We start from the raw sequence: 17,069 nt of genomic DNA, 5'->3' as shown, positions 1-17,069 counted from the left end.
AACTTCCAAGCAGCCCCCATCATCTTAGATCTTGTCATACTACCGTACGGAGTGCACGAGCTGCGAACTCGGGCTGGGCAGCCGTGAGTCCCGCAAAGTGAGTGTGCAGTCATAAAGCAGCTTATTCTAGTCTCCTCTCCTCTTCCTGGACGAAGGATAATGCTTCCTTGGACATGCTACGGCAAAATTTGCTTTTCACTGTCATTTCCCCTATATTCGCTGTCGGGGAGTTAGTCGGGACGGAAAGAACCAACATTCCGTGCTTCCGAACCTGACGAAGATACGGAGTATTCCGTACGACGGCTGAGAAATCGGAACTCTTGGCTTCATTTCCATTCACAGGTGGGCAACCCGGAGAGGCAAAATATATACATAAGATAGAGCCCGTGGCTGTGGAACGATTCAGCTTCTGTTTGGCCGACAGACACCATCTCACCAAGAATCAGTGCGGCTCCGAGCTGACAGTCAGTCTGTAATTAAGCCAGTTTAGTGACTTTGGCTCGTCAGCACGTGGACATTTGTCACTCGGATGAGGTCGCCTGAGTGAACGGGCTCACCAGAACACCGTCGGAATATTGACTTAGAATGTTCAAGATATTCCACAACCGCAACATCCTTTCCCTTTGAGACCTTCCTTTATGGAAGATAATAAGGCAAAACACACCGATAGCTTGAAACATAACCTTAATGTTGCGCGTGACATAAGACAATTCCCCCTAACTATCTTCAACTCCTCAGCGCTACGAAGCAGTACCTAGCCTCAACAAGTCCAGCACATTTCCTGGATACCCTGTGCACACTTTTCATTAATTTGTTTCGAGGTGCTAAAACAGGGGGAAGGCGTCCAATAAATTCCGATGAGATTTGAAACGTCCTTGATGAGTTGTTCTTGTCTGAACGGAGGACAAAGCGTGGGCTTTATACGAGGCTTTTCAGGTACACTAGTGGACGGCATACCCGCTGCCATGATTGTTGAATTGAAGACTTGCAGGGGTTCTGGACTCGGCGTGGAGAATCGTCCTGTGGAGCAAATCCGCTTCGTTCTTCCTGTTAGAAAGTTGCATAATTCTAACCCGTATCCCGTACAGAGTACACTAACTAGGCTAGACGGCAACTTGTCTTCGAGATGCTTAGTGCTGCCTTCTCTGCTCCGAGTGTCAAAGAAGAGGGACAGGAAACGGATCTGAAAGCCGAGGATATCATCATGACACGCCCTATGATCTGGGCCGGACAAAGTCCAACAGAGGGCTTAAAGACAAAATATTCATGCATGTTACAGTAAAAGGGGTTTGCCTTCCCCACCAATCTTATTCGGTTATTTGGTTTTTTTTTTTTTTTTTTTTTTTTTTTTTCTGTTTCCTTTTAGAATACGAACCGAATCCCCGAAAACGAGGCAAATGGTAACCCGTTTAGCCATCCAACGTTACTTTAGCCAAATTTAAAGAAATCTAGTACCTCCGGCCACGCAGGGCCGTCTAGAACAAATCCAGAAATAAGAACTCTTTACGGAGGAAATGGGTCAAATAAGGAACATGTCTAACTCGGCCCCGGACTAGAGCTTGTTCCTCCGACGTGCGTCCTCCTTCATCTTCCTCACCTTATCATAGGAACGTAGCGCAAAGGGGCCCATCTGCTTTCCGTATTCAGTTGCCCTTGCGCTGCTCGCTTGTCTCAAAGCATATCGAGCTGCTATACCCTGCATGATCACCGAACCCCGGAAACCGTGGAAAGCATCGCCCCAGATCACTTCGGAAGTCGGGTTCCATCCTGCGATGTTGCTGTACCACTGAACGCATTCCTCGCGCGTTGGAAGGCCAGGAGCAGCTTCAGGTGAAAACTCGGTACTGCCGGGGTGTCCGCCCGTGTGTATATATGGGCTGGTCAGGTTGCAGAAGTCCGACAGCGGGTGGCCGATCGTCGCCATCTCCCAGTCCAGGACCCCGATAACCCTGGGCTCTGTCTTGTGGAAAACCATATTGTCAATCTTGTAGTCTCCATGGACGAATGTACCTCGGTCCTTTGGCTGCAGGTCCTTGTTGGAGAAGAATTCCACCATCTCTTCAAAATGCGGCAAGTTTCCGACGGGAACTTTCGTCTCGATGTCAACTGTTTCCGCCTGGGCCTTGGAGATGGTCCGGAAAGTGGCGATCTGTCGGTCGTAGAATCCTGAGTGTCGTCCAAACTTCTCCATGCCAATGGACTTTGGATCAACTCGGTGGAATTTTGCGAGTGTTTCGACGGCGTCTTTCCATCTAGAAGAAATCCGTCAGCTCTCCATTCCACAGTCCCAGCCTTTTCTTTCCTTTTCTTTTCTTTTGGGGTGAGTGTGTGTGTGTGTGTGTGTGTGCGTGTGCTTGTGTGTGTCGGTGAAGTGCATACATTGCCTTTCTCTCCTGCGGGCTCACATTGGGAATTGCAGGGTCCGTGAAGATACGTCCGTCCAAAAATTCCATTATGTAGAATGCCGTTCCGATGACGCTATCATCTTCGCACAAACAGATGGCCTTTGGAACCGGAACGTCTGTATTCTCGAGGGCATGGATGATCTGGTATTCGCGATCTACTCGATGTGCTGTTTTTGAAAGGAGCTTGCCCGGTGGCTTCTTGCGCATAACGAATTTCTGCCCATCGGAGGCCGTGAGGAGATAGGTTGGATTCGATTGTCCGAATCCGAACTAGATACTCAAGAAAAAAAGAAAGCAAATACATCAGCAGGTAGGTCTTCGAGGACTAGCAGGGTTCGCATAAGATCCCAGGACCGCAAAAGCAATCGTACCTGCTTGACGTCCAGGGGCACCTTTATCGAGGGGACATTCCGCTCAAGATACCGCTCGAATGCTGGGATGTCAATCGGTTGTCGCACGGCACCAGCCATCTTGGTGCAATGACACGGGGAGTTGTACTACTAGCTTTCCTGTGGACAGTGTGATGAGTGGACTGGTAGGTACATCCCCGAGGGAGCGATTCAAATAAATATCGGCATCTCCTCCATGCCTTTTCGTCGGAGGAGCTTTGCGCTTGTCTTCAGCAGCAACAACCGGGGTGCCGAGGCTAACACCGAGCGTCCTATGTACCAGAGTTTGGCCCTAGTCCCGATATGCGCTAGCGTGGTCTCCAAACCAATAGGAAAGTTTAAATCACGCTTTACCGCGTTTGGACAAGGTTGCTTACTAAGAAAAGGACGGGCACGTGCCATCGCGTCGAATCGCGCTTTTTGCTGAATCGGAGGAAACGCGATATGTCAATTCAACGACGGACAGTCGAAAGGAACCCTCCGTTATCGAACAAAGAGCCAGGAACACCACCTAATTGAAACACCTCTTGATATATCATGACCAAAGAGACCACTCCTCCTCCACAATCCAACCCCGACACCAACCCTTCCCACCCCGCCCCCTCTCTTCCAAACTCCCCTCTCGCAAAACGTCCCAAGATGACCAACATTGACTCAACGACCGACTCTTCCTCTCCCACCGTCACTTCTCTCTCCCAAAACACCCTCCCGCCGCTACTTGTCAAAAAATTACTGCCCCAAGCCCAAGCACCCAAGCGGGGCTCAGCATTCGCCGCCGGTTACGATCTCTACGCCGCGAAGCAGACCGTTATTCCCGCCAAGGGCAAGGGACTCGTAGACACCGGCCTTGCTATTGCCGTGCCAGACGGAACATGTAAGGTCCCCACTGCAGAAAACGCATTTTGCTTGCTGGAGTCTTTGCACGTGTAGTCTCAACAAATAAATAAGTAAATAAATAAATAGCTAACTACCGATCGCACCAGACGGAAGAATAGCGCCTCGAAGTGGTCTGGCCGCGAAGAACTTCATCGACACCGGCGCCGGCGTGATCGATGCGGACTATCGCGGAGAGGTCAAGGTGTTGCTGTTTAACTTCTCCGATGTGGATTTTACCGTCAACGAAGGAGATAGGATCGCCCAGCTTGTTCTTGAGCGAGTAAGTAGTGGCCGAGCAATGATTCCATTTCCACCTTCAGAGCTTTTCTTTCCCCATTAAGGGGTGGGGGGCAAGGGAAGAAAAAGAATCTAACCAAATTATGCAGATTTATACTCCCGAAATACAGGTAGTCGAGCACCTGGAAGAAAGTGTGAGGGGTGCCGGCGGATTCGGCAGCACTGGCTGAAGGAGCTCTAATTATTGGGCAGTTTTGCCGCGAGTCTGCGACGTCTTCGGGCAGCTGGCTTCAGCCGTCAGAATGCCAAGGGAGAAAACCACGGTGGTTGTAACGGGCTAGCTTAAAAAGCCAAAAAAAGCCATTCAAGGCCACCAAAACGGCAATGACACGAGTTGATCAAACTATTAGTGTGTTACAAGATTAAAAGCAGCCTCAAAGGATAGAAAGAGCATCTTGAATCCGAAAGAGAGAGTCGCGTTCGGCGTGAAAATCAATTCTATTCATGATCCATCAATATCTGCAGTCTTGCAAGAACGTCTTAAAGTCATCCCTTCGTCAGGTTCTGTTTAGATTCTATATCGTCTCGCTCTTTAAGCGGGGTATCCGAACCATACATGCTTTAACATAGCAAAGGCTAGATATGCGAGGGGCACAGAGAACACGGTCATCATAGACACCATTCTTCCGCAAAATATTTGATTTCGGGATGTTTCAACAGGTCGACATTGCGTACAAGCCTGATCTCCGCAGCTTTCGTCCGACGCAGACGCTCTCTCTTTGCAAGAGCAGTTTTGCGTTCAGCTTCTGGTAGCTCTGCAAACGTAGTATCTTCTTCAGTTTCCGAATGCCTTTCTAGTTCTTCGCTTCTAGCTATCATGGTCTTTTCCAAAATGGCGTTCATGCTGGCGAGGACCTTTTCGGTCGCTTTGGCGAGAGGTAGCTGTGTGGCCGGAACGTGATCAGGCGATACCCAGGAACGCAATTCATGTAATGGGGGCGACATGGGCTCCGCGGCAAAGACAGCTTCCCGTAGCCTTGCAACCATCAGCGCCGCAAACATGTCGCCTGTCCCGCTAAAAAAGCAGTCCATAAGCGGCACATCCACCTTAAAGAGGCGGGCAGAACCGTCAGTCTTCATGGTAGAACCAACCACTACGAGCGTATTTAGTCGGGTATCATGAGTGCAGACAGAGTCGTCTGCGGTCGCTAAAGACACCGTTGATGATGAAGCAGATAGGGTGCCGGGAAGCTGTACTGAGGTAACGATGATATGTGGGACGTTGTAGTTGCGGTGAATCGCTGCAACGGCATCCATGAGGTTCGCCAATGATGTGATCTTTATCCCAGAAAGAAGCCTGTTCGATGGTCAGGTACTACAGCTTCCGGTTACACTGCCAGATAAACAGGGCAGATAAAGCTAGGGAAACACTCACTCGGCCTCAAATTGATTCGGCAATATCAAGTCCGCAAGCGGGACGAGATTTTTATAGGCGGGTACCACATCTTCATTAACATATATCCGCCCTTGATCTCCCATCACCGGATCGAGTACTAATTGGCTTCCATGTTAACTGTCTGCCCGACCCTGTGGTAGCTGCCCGGCTAAACGTAGGCATCTATGGGGAAACGGGGACAGGACATACCCCAAAAGAATGACCCGGGTCTTTTGAGAGACCTTTGCCTCAGATCCATTGCGATCGCGCCAATGGCCTCGATCGCGGTTGCACTCGGTGCATAGCCGGTAAGCAAAACGTCAAAGTCCGTCAGGTAGCTTTGACGCAGACCATCATACAGACAAGTGATCCCTTCGGCGGATGTCTTCGCGCCTTTGACCTGTCCGTATCCCGTGTGGTTGCCTGCGAAGCGCTGTCAGGATCCAGCTCCTCTGTCTGAATACACCTCAAAAAAACAAAAAAAAAAAAAAAAAAAAAAAAAGGGAGACGAAGGAATGACATGGGGAGCAACATCAGTGCCAGGCATTCTGCCGAAACAGGAACGACCAATCCACAGATGGGACGAAGGGTAGAATCATGGGACCTCACTAAAGTTGACGGTGTTTAGTGCAGCGACTTCGCATCCCAACGACTGCATTACGAAAGTTGCCATTGTATTCCCCACGTATCTGTGTGATTCAGGTTGCAGGTTAGAAGTCCTGCGTAACAAGTACCAAAGACAGATAGGCAGACGGACAAGCTGCCGTGTCAGCTTCCTCGAACGAGGATCCACCAAGCCATGAACATCATCATCATCATCATCATCAACCATGCGTGCCGTTATGCGGCGCGAATCATACGCTCACGGCGGGGATATGTGATGATGATAGGGGGGTGAAAGAGTGCCTTTGCAGGCAAAGTAGGGAGCAAGGAGTCAGATGTGGGAGCAGAGTCACATACCCATAGACAACCTATCCACGGGGACAGCGTGTCAGAGCAGTTCAAATTCCGGAGAGACGGAGATGGGGATACATACATGGCTTGCGATGGCCAGCACCCGCGTCTCGGGCACCAGATCGGACGACATCTCTCCTCTCTCTCCTCACGAACTTGGAAGTGGTACTGGCTGGATGAGTGCAGCCCTGTCCCTGTTCCTTTCCCGTATCTGTTCCTGGATATGCTTCAGTGCCCGTTTCTTGTATCTGTTCTTGTATCTGTTCCCGGATGCGCTCGCTGGACGTTCAGTTTTCGAGCGCACGACGGCGATTGCGGATGGCAGGCAGGACTGACTCTCCGCGCTTTCCTTTTCTTTTGTTTCTTTTTTTTAGCTGGATGGCGGTGACTCGTTCCTTCCTCCCCGGAGAATTGCGGTTTCGGGAAGCTGCGAAAGAGCCGACACTAGCCCCAAAGTGGACTAGTCCCTCGGCGTTTGCGGTCGGAAATGATTTATATAAATCCGTTACCTAACGCCTGCAAACCACTAGTTAACCTTCAAGTGCCAAAAAATCATAACAAGTCGTTTATCTGAAAATCAACGAGAGATTGTTTGAAGCACCAAGAAGTTGGCGGGCAGGACTAAGATTCACGGCTCAAGCCTGTCTGATTGCAAGGCTCAATTGCATTGTAGTGACCAAAGTCCATTGTTATGAGTCCCTTGGATCCTTATCCTATTGCAACTTCATGGGGCCCTTTCTGCATGCCTTGGGTCAAGCCGTCCGTCAATTCACTTCTAGATTCGCAGGCTCAATTCAATAATGCAAATCATAGATTGATAAAGCACTGAAGCATCTTGTCTTTATAATTTACACCGAAGACAAGACATTAATTGTAGACCATCAGGATCTCCATTGAGCTCTCCATGTCATCATATCCGGCGATGTTCAACTAAGTTATGACGGGTCCAGAGCCACCCCCACCAAAACACCAAGCGCGAGGGGCTAAAAATCAAAAATCCATCCGCCCCGCGATGCAAATAGTCCGCCGTAACATACAAAGGGAAGGGAAAAAAAAAAGGAAAAGGAAAAGAAAAACATTCACCCATTCAACGGCCCTACCGACAAGCAATTCCTTTCCAATCCAATCCAAAGCATTTACTCTGTATTACTTTGCGCCAAAGAAATAAAGTACACACACACACACACACACAAAATGGAGGCTACCACGCGCCTCACCGTCCTGATCTCCGGCAACGGCACCAACCTGCAAGCCGTCATCGACAGCATCCAAGCCAAACAGCTGCCCGCGACGATCGCCAGAGTGATATCCAACAGGAAAGATGCCTTCGGCCTCGAGCGCGCCACACGCGCGGGCATCCCGACGCTCTACCACAACCTATTAAAATACAAGAAAGCGCACCCGCCGACGGAAGAAGGCGTGCGGGCCGCGAGGGAAGAGTACGACGCGGAATTGGCGAGGTTGGTGCTGGCTGATTCGCCGGAGCTGGTGGTGTGTCTGGGCTTCCTGCACATCCTGTCAAGAACGTTCTTGGAGCCGCTGGCGAAGGCTGGTGTGGAGATCATCAATCTGCATCCGGCGCTGCCGGGGCAGTTTAATGGCGCAGTGAGTCCTGCAGGCCCTTTCTTTCATTTTCCTTTTTACTTTTTTTTTCCTTTTTTTCTTTTTTTTTTTTTTTCGTTGTATGGGTTTACGATTCTGGTCTGCTAATTGGTTTCGCGTTGTAGCATGCAATTGAACGCGCGCACGCGGCGTGGTTGGAAGGAAAGATTGACAAGACCGGAGTCATGATTCACAAAGTTATTGCGGAGGTAGACATGGGCACGCCTCTGCTTGTGAGGGAAATACCGTTTATCAAAGGAGTTGACGAAGACCTGGAAGCACTGGAGAAGAGAATACACGAGATAGAGTGGAAGGTAGTCGTGGAAGGGGTTCAAATTGCTATAGACGAGATACGAGGGAAGAACAAGTCGGCGGGCACGTCGTAAAGATGAAAGGGAGGGAGACAAAACCCGGGCGATAGTTCTCGGAATCAAGACCAGTCGAAGTTATGTTCGAGGCCTGCGCCTCCTTGGAGGATGATGCTACGAGAGAGAGCGCAATTTTATCGGAGGGGCTTTTTTTTTTTTTTCTTTTTTTTTTTTTTTTTGGAAGTACATTGCGTTTGTTTCCCGCATGGCTATATCCCTTACACATATTCTCAGTTATTTCCAAATGCTGGATTGGCCGAGACATTGGGAACTCGATGAACTGAGGTTCATAAAAAAATTTGAAACTTGCACATGTCGAGGGAGTTAATATGGGTGACATTGGCGCCTTGGGGCATATGGGGAATTGGAGCGACGCGCACCATTGCGTTTGGATGTTCGCTAACCAGGATGACGATCGATGCATGAGACGGATTCATTGTTTGGGGTACTGGGGCCTTTCCTTTTTGTTCTTTTAGGCGACGTAGAGTCGTCGCACGCTGCCAGACTGTGGAAAACTGAGATAGACCAATGCCAGAAGAGCCAAGTCCTGGAGTGCAAGGCACTCAAAGAGGAATCAAAAGTTTTTTGACTCTGCTGCATATTTGGAATCATACTTTTCATCATAAGCTGCAATACGGCGAGCTGGTTGGCCATATTTATCACACCGGCAAGCCGCTCTGACGATGGGGCTGCCTCACATTTGATGGATCGCCACGACGACAGCGAACATTCTTTGAAGTGAGTTGTGGGCGGCGGTGCTCCTAGGAGTCTGTCAACGTAGCCAAGTCAACGCCCAAAAACGGCTCTTAATGTTAATAATCAGTATGGCTTCTCCAGAGGAGACGGCCGATTCCTCCGGTGGGTGCATGTTCCAAACTGTTGACTGGCTGATTCCATGCATTTTGCGGGTGCGTCGATCTTGATCCTTGTAAGGCGCGGGAACGCTTTGGATCTGCAGACACTTGCAGACAGTTGGGAAAAAAAGTAATTAAATATGTAATTAAAGAAATAAAGAAATAAAGAAATACCCATGAGTTTCGCATAGACGCACCGCCGAAAGGGCAGACATCTCCGGGCTGATTCATATACGCTTCTCTCGCTCGTCGTCCGCAGTGCCCTTTTGGCGACACGCAGCCGGGACGTTTCCGGCGGACTTTTGCCTTGAACGTGGTGCAGCTCATCTTCTTTCTTTTTCTTCTTTTTTCTTCTTTTTTGCTTCTTTCATTCTTTTGTGCTTTTTTTTTTTTTTTTGGTGTTTGCTCGGAGCCGGTTTTCACTCTCCCCGGTGTCGAGAGGAGATTCTGCGGTTTCAAATCGAAATCCTCCTCCGTACAGACTTTTTCTTCTTCTTCTTCTTCTTCTTTTTTCTTGACATATTGGGGGGGGGGCAACTTTTACCTGGTAGACGATGTCACCGTGCAGGGCCTGGCGTCTGCAGCATGCCCACGGGGTCCCTTGACGCTTTGACGGGGAAGTTGGTTGGCAAAAAAGAAAGTGTATACTCCATCCATATCTTGACCATCATCATCATCATCATCATCATCATCGTCGTCATATGCAAGTCGGTTGGGGGCCGGCTAACTCCATAGCTACACGGCTGGTCGGTTAACTCGTTAGTTGGCTCGTTAGCTTCCCTAGGTTAGTTGGTGATTTTGGCTGCTGGAGGCGGCGACTTGCAGCGGACTCTTCTGGCCATCGCTTGTGCCTGGCGCACTATCGATCGAACTGAATATTTAGCCCCGGGGATTAGAGGGGCGCGTTCTCGTCCACACACACCCCTGACCAGGCCCCGACGGCTAGCGAGTGTCGCTGGCCGCGGATCACGGAGTCATTCTGTTACATCCAGGTCAGGCCAGGCATCCCGGACACAATACGCTTCCACCTCGACAAAAACACGTCGTATCGCCCCCCTCTCGTTCTCTCTTCTCCTCTTCTTCTTCTTCTCTTCTTCTTCTTCTTCTTCTCTTCTTCTTCTTCTTCTCTTCTTCTTCTTCTCTTCTTCCCCCCTCCCAACCCCATGTTTGCTTTCGCTTCAAATAATAACCAGCCCTTTTCCCTTCTCCCAGTTGATCTCCGCTTCCTGGGGCTGTCAATCTCTGTCTGATGAGGCTGTCAGTTCCATCAGCCGCACCAAGAAGCTCTCTTTTCTCTCTCTTTTCCTTCTCGTCTCTAATGAGATGAAGGCGCCATTGGACCACCATCCAGTCCGATGAAAGACGACGAGGGAATGTGCTGCTGATATTCATTCGTTTTGTTTCCTTTTTCCTTCGCCGCGACCCGTTCGTCAGACCCCCCGTGAATTCAGTTATACCAGAATCCACTCGCCATGGGGCAAAGCAAGATGCGCACATCCACGCCCGGCGCACGACCTCCGTTTCGATCGCTTCCGGCATTCTTGCTTATAGTTGTTTTATTTCTCAATCTACTCTCTCCCACCTCGGCCAGCCTCCTGCACGATCAGGACCACGCGGGCATTTTGCACCCGGAGATCACCGCTTATCCGGTTCCTTCAGCGGCGATCGACGCCGATCCGCTGACAATCTCCCCTCCCGATCTCAGAAAACGGTCCGAGACCGATGACGATGACGGCGAATCCAACACTTCGACGCGATCGCGGCAGACGTCTCCTACTGCTACAATAACCGACTCTTCTGGATCCTCTCCATCTCCCTCTTCCCCGTCGACCTCGCGCCCGTCCGCCATCCGTCCCTCCGTGTCTGGCTCTCCCAGCTCCGAGATAATCGCGTCCACTCCCACCGTCCCCGACGGGCCGCTGCCCTCAGCATTCGACACAAGCATCGGTGGCAACGCCTTCTCCACCAAATCCTGCACTCTCTTCTTCGATGACTTCCTCGGCAACTCCACCTTCAATGAATGCCTCCCCCTCTCCCTGCTCCTCACCACCTCCACCTCCTTTTTCAACGCCGCCAAATCCGTCGTCACCCTCACCCGCGTCCTTGACGCCTCCTGCTCCGTCGACGCCGTCAAATGCACCGAGCTCCTGAGCCACTTCGGCAGAGAGGTCGGCTCCAAAGCAGCCTGCGACAAGGATCTCGCTGCTGAAAACCCGCTGGTGCTCCAGGCCCGCAACGGCTTTGTCGCCTACAAGTTCGTGCACGACGCCACATGCCTGAAGAACCCGGATACAGGGAGCTATTGTCTCGCTGACGCAGTGACCTCCGAGCAGGCCGCCGACGCTTTCATCTACCACCTTGCCGTGGGCGCAGCGCTACCCGGCTCCACACGTCCGCAGTGCAATAAATGCCTCCAGGCCACGATGGAGGTATACTCGCAGGGCGCTGGCATCGGAGAACAGCCCCTGTCTCTGACCTACAAACCGGCCGCCAAACAGATTAATATCGGCTGTGGCCCGGGCTTTGTTTCCGAGAGCGTGAGAAGCGGGGCTGCCGCTCTGTCTGCGCTGCTTTCACGCTCTTTGTCGCTATATTACCTGAGCTTGCCGCTTACGCTCCTAGTTTTCGACGGCTTTGTATGACACGCTATTCCGAATAATACTCTTTTATATCTATCTCTTTCCTTTCTTTCTCTCATTCAACTACCCTTTTTGAAACATCCAACTTAATACCCCCCTCCTTTTTTTTTTCCCCTCCTTTGGCTTGGGTGATGTACATATTAATTATGCCCTAAGCAATCTCCCTACACGTGTTCCACAAAAAAATAAACCCTTAGCAATGGAGTTGGGGAGTGCTTATGTCCTTACGCTTTTTGTTGTAATTATATCTACTCCGTGCTTGGCCCCATTTTTCTTTTTTCTCCAAATACTTCTTTTTGTTGTCTTTCTATCCTTAGATATGCCTGTATGTAATACCTTAGATAAAGCGCATACGAAGCTAGTACTTAATATGACCAATATCTCAATTCCCCCTATACAACATATTCGGCCAACTCTATGCGGCGAGTGAAAGGTATGCTATGTTTTGTCCAGAGTCGCATTTTCAGTCCCGATTCCTGAGTATTCATTGAACCCAACCCAACTAATATAAGCGGACAGGGGGAAAACAAAATGCTGAGAACGTCTTGACTATGTCACTGCTCTTATGCCTTGTCTAATTTAGAACAAACACCGTGCTTTACTAACCAAAAAAAAAAAAAAAAAAAAAAAAAAAAAAAAAAAAAAAAATAATTAGGCAAAAGGATTTAGATGATACCGATCGCATTGACTGACAAGTAGCAGTAATGACCATCTCACTATACCTATCAACCGCAGCACTGATTCGGCCGTAGGTACTGCGCTAATAGGAAAACTATTGAGGGTCATTGAGGTAATGAAGCTTGAAACCTCGCGATGCACCAAAAATAGTAGTAATAATAATATGCCAATGGGTATAGTAGCTATGCAAGCCATTCAAAAGAGACCAAAAAAGTGGAAATCTCAAGACGTCACTAAATCTTGCATATATCATCATACAAATATGAAAACATAAATCATCAGTCGGAACCAACGCCACAGAGGCATGCCAACAAAAAACCAAAAGGAAAAAAGAGAAAGGAAAACTGGCGGCTGTGATGTGGGAAGCAAGACCGGAGAAAAGCCAGGAGCATCCCCAGGGACCGAATTCATATACGTAGTCACCGTGTCTATCTCCCCTTAGCTTCTGCGGGCCTTGAATTCGTGGCTGCCGTGAAAATGCTTCGTAACAGACGAATCCGCCGATTGAAGGTCCATGCTTTCATGATCGGCGTCTTTGTCTCGCTTCATCCGCACATAGGCCACCTTGGTGAACCTGCTCAGCTGCGCCCAAAGGTGCCGTCCTGCCTCGTGTGTAGCTATTCGTTCCAACAACCCAAGAGTTGCGGTTCGAACCACCGCGTCAGGATGAAACAATCCCAATGAAATATAGAACAGGCCAGCTTGGCTCTCCGGTGCAATAGATATCAGCTGACAAATGGAATTATAATCCTGGATGGCGTTTGAAAACGCTAAATATATGGCTCCTGACTCGGCGGAGCTTAATTTCAGAGAACGTAGGCGGTCATGGTGATGGTGCAAGTCGAGGCTTTGAACCGGCTTGCTTATAGGATACAACGCGGCGGTGTCCTGGATGAAGTAATAGTAAGACCTCGTATTTCTCCAACCCTCGATTCTGTTTACCCACGCAGCGAGTCCACGGTGTTTGGTGTTTTCGTCCGGCCAGACATAGCCGTGGCCCCGAAGATACGACGGATCAGACTGGTTTGGCTGTACAGGAGACTGCGCCTCTGCAGCATCTTCACCGGGACCCATGACGTATAACGCGGTGGCTCCATACACTACCTCCTCAAACGTCGCAGAAATTCTTGTAAATTTGGTAATATACGCTCTCCATTTAGCTCGAATGGCGCCCTCTCCATGTCGTGAGGAAATACTTCGCATAATGTCTTCCATGAAGTTGTTGTCACCAGGAGGGTCGGAGGAGGAGGAACTACCGCCACCAAGGATGGAAGTAGTCGTGACGGGGGCATGCTGCTGAAAGAATTGTGTGCCTTCTGTGACCGGGGCAGGTTCAATACGGCTGCTAATCTTCATACGGCCGCTAGGCAAGTCGCATAACAGGTCCCACCACTCATGATGATTGCCGAAGGCTGGGTTGGTGACACCGGCCACGAACCCGGGAACTTTAAGTAGCTCGTCAATCTTCGTTAAATCGGTATAGGGAAAGGCATGGCGAGTAAATCCTCGAAGAATCCCCCCGGAAGCGAGTGCACAGGCCGCCAGGACTGCTTCAGCAACTTCTCCAGACGGCCGATTGTGGCCCAGAAAGATCACTCGTTTTTGAGTAAGCAAGGCGTTGACTAGGACCATGATGGGATGAGTAAATGGGCCGCTCGTTGTCAGGTGAGGGTGAAGGGGGAAGGCCTGTGGAGAGGCAGAATGTGGATTGGAAAAAGTCTGTATTAACTTAATCAAGGAAAAGTCACCCACAGTCTCCGGAGAGACAGCCGTGGGAACCTTGACAGGAATGGCAATTTCATTATAAATGATTTTAGATTCAAACTCATGGGTATCTCGTGGGAGTGTATACTTTGCAGGGACGAAGGAGCTTGGGTCGCCTCCTTCCAGTTCATATACAGCTCGATCGTCTGCCAAGCGCTGCTTGATCATTCGTTCGAACTTCTCAATGAACATATCTTTCACATCGGTAGCTTGGAGAATATGCCGCTCGAGGTACGAAAGCCGTGGCATAAGGGAGAGGTCCATGGCGTTTAGGGAGTCGTATAGTGTGGCTAGTGTCTCTTGATAAGGCGATTTGAAGTAATCCTCTAATGCTAGTAAAAGCAATGGCTATTACGGAATTCGACCATCACATTAGCTTTCCCTAACAGGGCTTAAAGCGATAATAAAGTGTTGCTCACCTTGTATATGTGAAGAAAAGAATGCCGTGTACAAATTGCCATGGCCTTGACAACAGCTCCACTAAAGCAACGTCAGACGAAACTCAACCCCAATGACCAGAAGAAGAGCTAACGTACCGTTTCACAGAGTTGTCTTGTTTGGTGTTGACAAGATTAAGAACATACATTAATGGCGGACCATCACCGGCTTCCTCATCGTCGTCGTCACCATCATCGTCGGTCGCCTCCTCATCCTCCGTCTGGTCGTGGCCGTCCTGACTATCTTCCTTCGCCTCGTCCACGGCCTTCTCCGCTTGTCCCTGAGAGTCGTCTCCGTATTCATTCTCGTCTTCCGATCCAGCGTCTCTGTGAAGGAAAAACATGGTCCAGTCCTGGCTCCGGACGTGGGTTTGATCTGGCAACATCAGCTCCGCCAACATATGCTCATCGCCGCTGATTGCAGCTGGGTACTGATGCTCCATAATCGGTCCACGATCTACGTGGAATGAAGCGACGAGGATGTACTCTACATGGAGTTCTGGAGAATCGGCAGGGTACTGAGACTTGTACCTCCGCTTCCCTTTCTGAAAACTACTGTATGAATGCACAGACCGTGGTCCCGTGGACTCCTGCGAGCTGGTGGGAGACCTCCGGCCGAGAGAGGTCTGGGAGCGGAGTTTCCTGGGGCTGTCGAAATTCGGGCTTGAGGAGTGGACGGATGCGGGGAATGACGAAACGGACCGGTGCTTCTCGTGAAGAGAGCCGTTGATGGACGGCCGCTGGGACAATGTAGTAGACATCGTGCAGATAATCGAGGGCGAAAAGACAAATAAAACCTGTGTACGTCAGCCATCGAACTGCCCGGTTGGGAGAAAGCAGAGTTCAAAACCTCAGGGGTAAACTAAAAGTATTCCACTCCAAGTCCGGCGCCCCCTCCCACTCTAAGTATAGGGAGAGAGTCTACAGGGGTAACTGGTGAATTGATGTGTCAATTAAGGAGCTGGGAAACTGAATTGAAGAAACGCATTGTTGGTCCTCCCTCGCGGTGTCGAAGAAGTCTCCCGTCGCCTCGACTGCTGCCCGGACGCACCCATGTCGTCGCTTCGCTGCCGGCGACAACACGGCGCACGGGCCACCAAGCTGCAACAGCCACAGTTCGGTTTCCGGGGACGGAATATCCCGCTTCCGGAGTTGCGGGGTCTGCCGGATTATCGATGATGCGATTGTTTTGCTTTTCCCCGTTTCGGCAAGGCTTGTCCGTCCAGCTCGGTTGTGTAGTTAACTGGCACCGAACATCACGACTAAAGATCAATGGATTAAGGGCTAGCGGAATCCATTACTCCTTATATCGCTGCTCAGCTGTCGAATTTCCTTTGTAAACTACAGCGCCAGCTCCTTATTCAAGATGGTATGAAGTCATTCTCATTGTATTCCGTAATAGTGGACCATAAGCTGACATATTGCTGGTAGGTGACGCCTAACACGACTCCATATAAGCCATCTCCGCTATCCTTTGGATCACCCAGATCGTCTCCTTTCAGACGGCAGTCTGCCGCATCGTCTCCAACTACCGTCCGACCAAATGTGTCGGCAAGCCCCGGAAACAATCAAACATCGCCCGGTCAATCTCCAAGCATGCTAAATCAGCTACCTACGGCCAAAGAAGAAGATGTCTTCGCGAACGGCAGTGGCTTGCCAGCAACACCAAGATTTAGTGGTTTGCACCCATCACCTACCCGCGGTGCGAGACCTCAATCCCCAGAATTCACCAACCCGACAAGCCTCAGAGCACGCGAAAGCCAATCGGTGAACAGTGACGTGCTGTCTAGACTGCCCGCAGCACAGCTGCGAGAGATGCGCGAGGCTTTTCAAGTCTTAGATCGAGACAATGACGGGCAAATAAATAAAGAAGACGTAGCTAAAATCCTGAATAATTTGGGTACGTCCTCCGTGGAGCAAATACTTTTCAAGTCCAAGCACTGAACGATCTTTTTCTGAACAGGCCGGGACTCGTCCGCGTCCGTGACTGCAGCATACTTCCCGCCGGGAGCACCACGGGCGATGAACCTTCCTACATATTTAAATACGATAGCAGCCTTACTTGCACCTTTGTCCGACCCTCAAGAACTTCTTAATGCATTTGCAGCTTTCGATGAGGACGACAGCGGGCAGATTGACCTCGCTGAACTCAGAGATGCCCTGCTTAACACTCTTCCAGAAGGCGATGAAAGAAGGCTGACAGAAAGAGAGATTGACGAAGTTGTTTTCGGTTTTACCGGGAGACGCGCTTTTGGTACAAAGGGTGCAAAAACGGCTAATCTGAATGCATCAAGGCACCGCGCAGAAGTGTTTCGCTACCAGGACTTTGTCACGAATCTGACGGGGCCGAGCCAGGGTACAAAGAACTCTGTGGCGAAAGCTTAAATGGACAAGGTTGGGTGGGAATGGGTTTGGCAGGCGTTGGGAGGAG

At 50.1% G+C, this 17,069-nt stretch overlaps 7 protein-coding genes across 7 annotated transcripts; 4 read left to right on the top strand and 3 right to left on the bottom strand.

Annotated features, from left to right (window-relative positions):
* Positions 1–1,327: 1,327 nt before the first annotated feature.
* CIMG_04793 (phosphotransferase enzyme family domain-containing protein) lies at positions 1,328–3,008 on the bottom strand. The gene is made up of 3 exons (XM_001245351.2): positions 2,777–3,008; positions 2,380–2,675; positions 1,328–2,252 (listed from the first exon to the last, which is right to left on the bottom strand). Exons 1-3 carry the CDS (start codon positions 2,873–2,875, stop codon positions 1,553–1,555), a joined length of 1,095 nt encoding a protein of 364 aa, XP_001245352.1. The 5' UTR covers positions 2,876–3,008; the 3' UTR covers positions 1,328–1,552.
* A 273-nt stretch (positions 3,009–3,281) lies between these two features.
* On the top strand, positions 3,282–4,357 carry CIMG_04792 (deoxyuridine 5'-triphosphate nucleotidohydrolase). The gene is made up of 3 exons (XM_001245350.2): positions 3,282–3,668; positions 3,778–3,950; positions 4,057–4,357. Exons 1-3 carry the CDS (start codon positions 3,332–3,334, stop codon positions 4,135–4,137), a joined length of 591 nt encoding a protein of 196 aa, XP_001245351.2. The 5' UTR covers positions 3,282–3,331; the 3' UTR covers positions 4,138–4,357.
* Positions 4,358–4,384: 27 nt separating this feature from the next.
* Positions 4,385–6,646, bottom strand: CIMG_04791 (pyridoxal kinase). Its single transcript, XM_001245349.2, has 6 exons — positions 6,379–6,646; positions 6,303–6,313; positions 5,952–6,031; positions 5,553–5,765; positions 5,343–5,460; positions 4,385–5,264 (listed from the first exon to the last, which is right to left on the bottom strand). The coding sequence occupies exons 1-6, from the start codon at positions 6,427–6,429 to the stop codon at positions 4,577–4,579; spliced, it is 1,161 nt and encodes a 386-aa protein (XP_001245350.2). The 5' UTR covers positions 6,430–6,646; the 3' UTR covers positions 4,385–4,576.
* Positions 6,647–7,367: 721 nt separating this feature from the next.
* Positions 7,368–8,291, top strand: CIMG_04790 (phosphoribosylglycinamide formyltransferase). The gene is made up of 2 exons (XM_001245348.2): positions 7,368–7,901; positions 8,024–8,291. Exons 1-2 carry the CDS (start codon positions 7,491–7,493, stop codon positions 8,282–8,284), a joined length of 672 nt encoding a protein of 223 aa, XP_001245349.1. The 5' UTR covers positions 7,368–7,490; the 3' UTR covers positions 8,285–8,291.
* A 2,301-nt stretch (positions 8,292–10,592) lies between these two features.
* CIMG_04788 (uncharacterized protein) lies at positions 10,593–12,156 on the top strand (the record flags this gene model as incomplete). The annotated part of the gene is made up of 2 exons (XM_001245346.2): positions 10,593–11,374; positions 11,454–12,156. 2 exons carry the CDS (start codon positions 10,593–10,595, stop codon positions 11,593–11,595), a joined length of 924 nt encoding a protein of 307 aa, XP_001245347.2. The 3' UTR covers positions 11,596–12,156.
* Positions 12,157–12,426: 270 nt separating this feature from the next.
* CIMG_04787 (uncharacterized protein) lies at positions 12,427–15,653 on the bottom strand. The gene is made up of 4 exons (XM_001245345.2): positions 15,489–15,653; positions 14,738–15,435; positions 14,621–14,681; positions 12,427–14,549 (listed from the first exon to the last, which is right to left on the bottom strand). Exons 2-4 carry the CDS (start codon positions 15,397–15,399, stop codon positions 12,876–12,878), a joined length of 2,397 nt encoding a protein of 798 aa, XP_001245346.1. The 5' UTR covers positions 15,400–15,435; positions 15,489–15,653; the 3' UTR covers positions 12,427–12,875.
* A 240-nt stretch (positions 15,654–15,893) lies between these two features.
* CIMG_04786 (calmodulin) lies at positions 15,894–17,023 on the top strand (the record flags this gene model as incomplete). Its single annotated transcript, XM_001245344.2, has 3 exons — positions 15,894–16,007; positions 16,070–16,538; positions 16,602–17,023. Exons 1-3 carry the CDS (start codon positions 16,005–16,007, stop codon positions 17,021–17,023), a joined length of 894 nt encoding a protein of 297 aa, XP_001245345.1. The 5' UTR covers positions 15,894–16,004.
* Positions 17,024–17,069: the final 46 nt, after the last annotated feature.

Source organism: Coccidioides immitis (assembly GCF_000149335.2).
Source record: "Coccidioides immitis RS genomic scaffold supercont3.4, whole genome shotgun sequence".
NCBI lineage: Eukaryota > Fungi > Ascomycota > Eurotiomycetes > Onygenales > Onygenaceae > Coccidioides > Coccidioides immitis.
This window is presented reverse-complemented; position numbering and strand designations above follow the sequence as displayed.

What these genes read in the sequence shown, in the direction of transcription:
- CIMG_04787 (XM_001245345.2), bottom strand. Translation starts at nt 15,399, where the DNA reads ATGTCTACTACATTGTCCCAGCGGCCGTCCATCAACGGCTCTCTTCAC. An exon ending in CAAGACAACTCTGTGAAACG is followed by an intron (nt 14,682 to 14,737) that starts GTACGTTAGCTC and finishes ACGTTGCTTTAG; the next exon opens with TGGAGCTGTTGTCAAGGCCA. An exon ending in CTTTTCTTCACATATACAAG is followed by an intron (nt 14,550 to 14,620) that starts GTGAGCAACACT and finishes ATTCCGTAATAG; the next exon opens with CCATTGCTTTTACTAGCATT.
- CIMG_04791 (XM_001245349.2), bottom strand. Translation starts at nt 6,429, where the DNA reads ATGTCGTCCGATCTGGTGCCCGAGACGCGGGTGCTGGCCATCGCAAGC. An exon ending in ACTAAACACCGTCAACTTTA is followed by an intron (nt 5,766 to 5,951) that starts GTGAGGTCCCAT and finishes AGCGCTTCGCAG; the next exon opens with GCAACCACACGGGATACGGA. An exon ending in ACCCGGGTCATTCTTTTGGG is followed by an intron (nt 5,461 to 5,552) that starts GTATGTCCTGTC and finishes GAAGCCAATTAG; the next exon opens with TACTCGATCCGGTGATGGGA.
- CIMG_04793 (XM_001245351.2), bottom strand. Translation starts at nt 2,875, where the DNA reads ATGGCTGGTGCCGTGCGACAACCGATTGACATCCCAGCATTCGAGCGG. An exon ending in TGCCCCTGGACGTCAAGCAG is followed by an intron (nt 2,676 to 2,776) that starts GTACGATTGCTT and finishes TTGAGTATCTAG; the next exon opens with TTCGGATTCGGACAATCGAA. An exon ending in CCGCAGGAGAGAAAGGCAAT is followed by an intron (nt 2,253 to 2,379) that starts GTATGCACTTCA and finishes GATTTCTTCTAG; the next exon opens with ATGGAAAGACGCCGTCGAAA.
- CIMG_04792 (XM_001245350.2), top strand. Translation starts at nt 3,332, where the DNA reads ATGACCAAAGAGACCACTCCTCCTCCACAATCCAACCCCGACACCAAC. An exon ending in TGCCGTGCCAGACGGAACAT is followed by an intron (nt 3,669 to 3,777) that starts GTAAGGTCCCCA and finishes CGATCGCACCAG; the next exon opens with ACGGAAGAATAGCGCCTCGA. An exon ending in CCCAGCTTGTTCTTGAGCGA is followed by an intron (nt 3,951 to 4,056) that starts GTAAGTAGTGGC and finishes CAAATTATGCAG; the next exon opens with ATTTATACTCCCGAAATACA.
- CIMG_04790 (XM_001245348.2), top strand. Translation starts at nt 7,491, where the DNA reads ATGGAGGCTACCACGCGCCTCACCGTCCTGATCTCCGGCAACGGCACC. An exon ending in CGGGGCAGTTTAATGGCGCA is followed by an intron (nt 7,902 to 8,023) that starts GTGAGTCCTGCA and finishes TTCGCGTTGTAG; the next exon opens with CATGCAATTGAACGCGCGCA.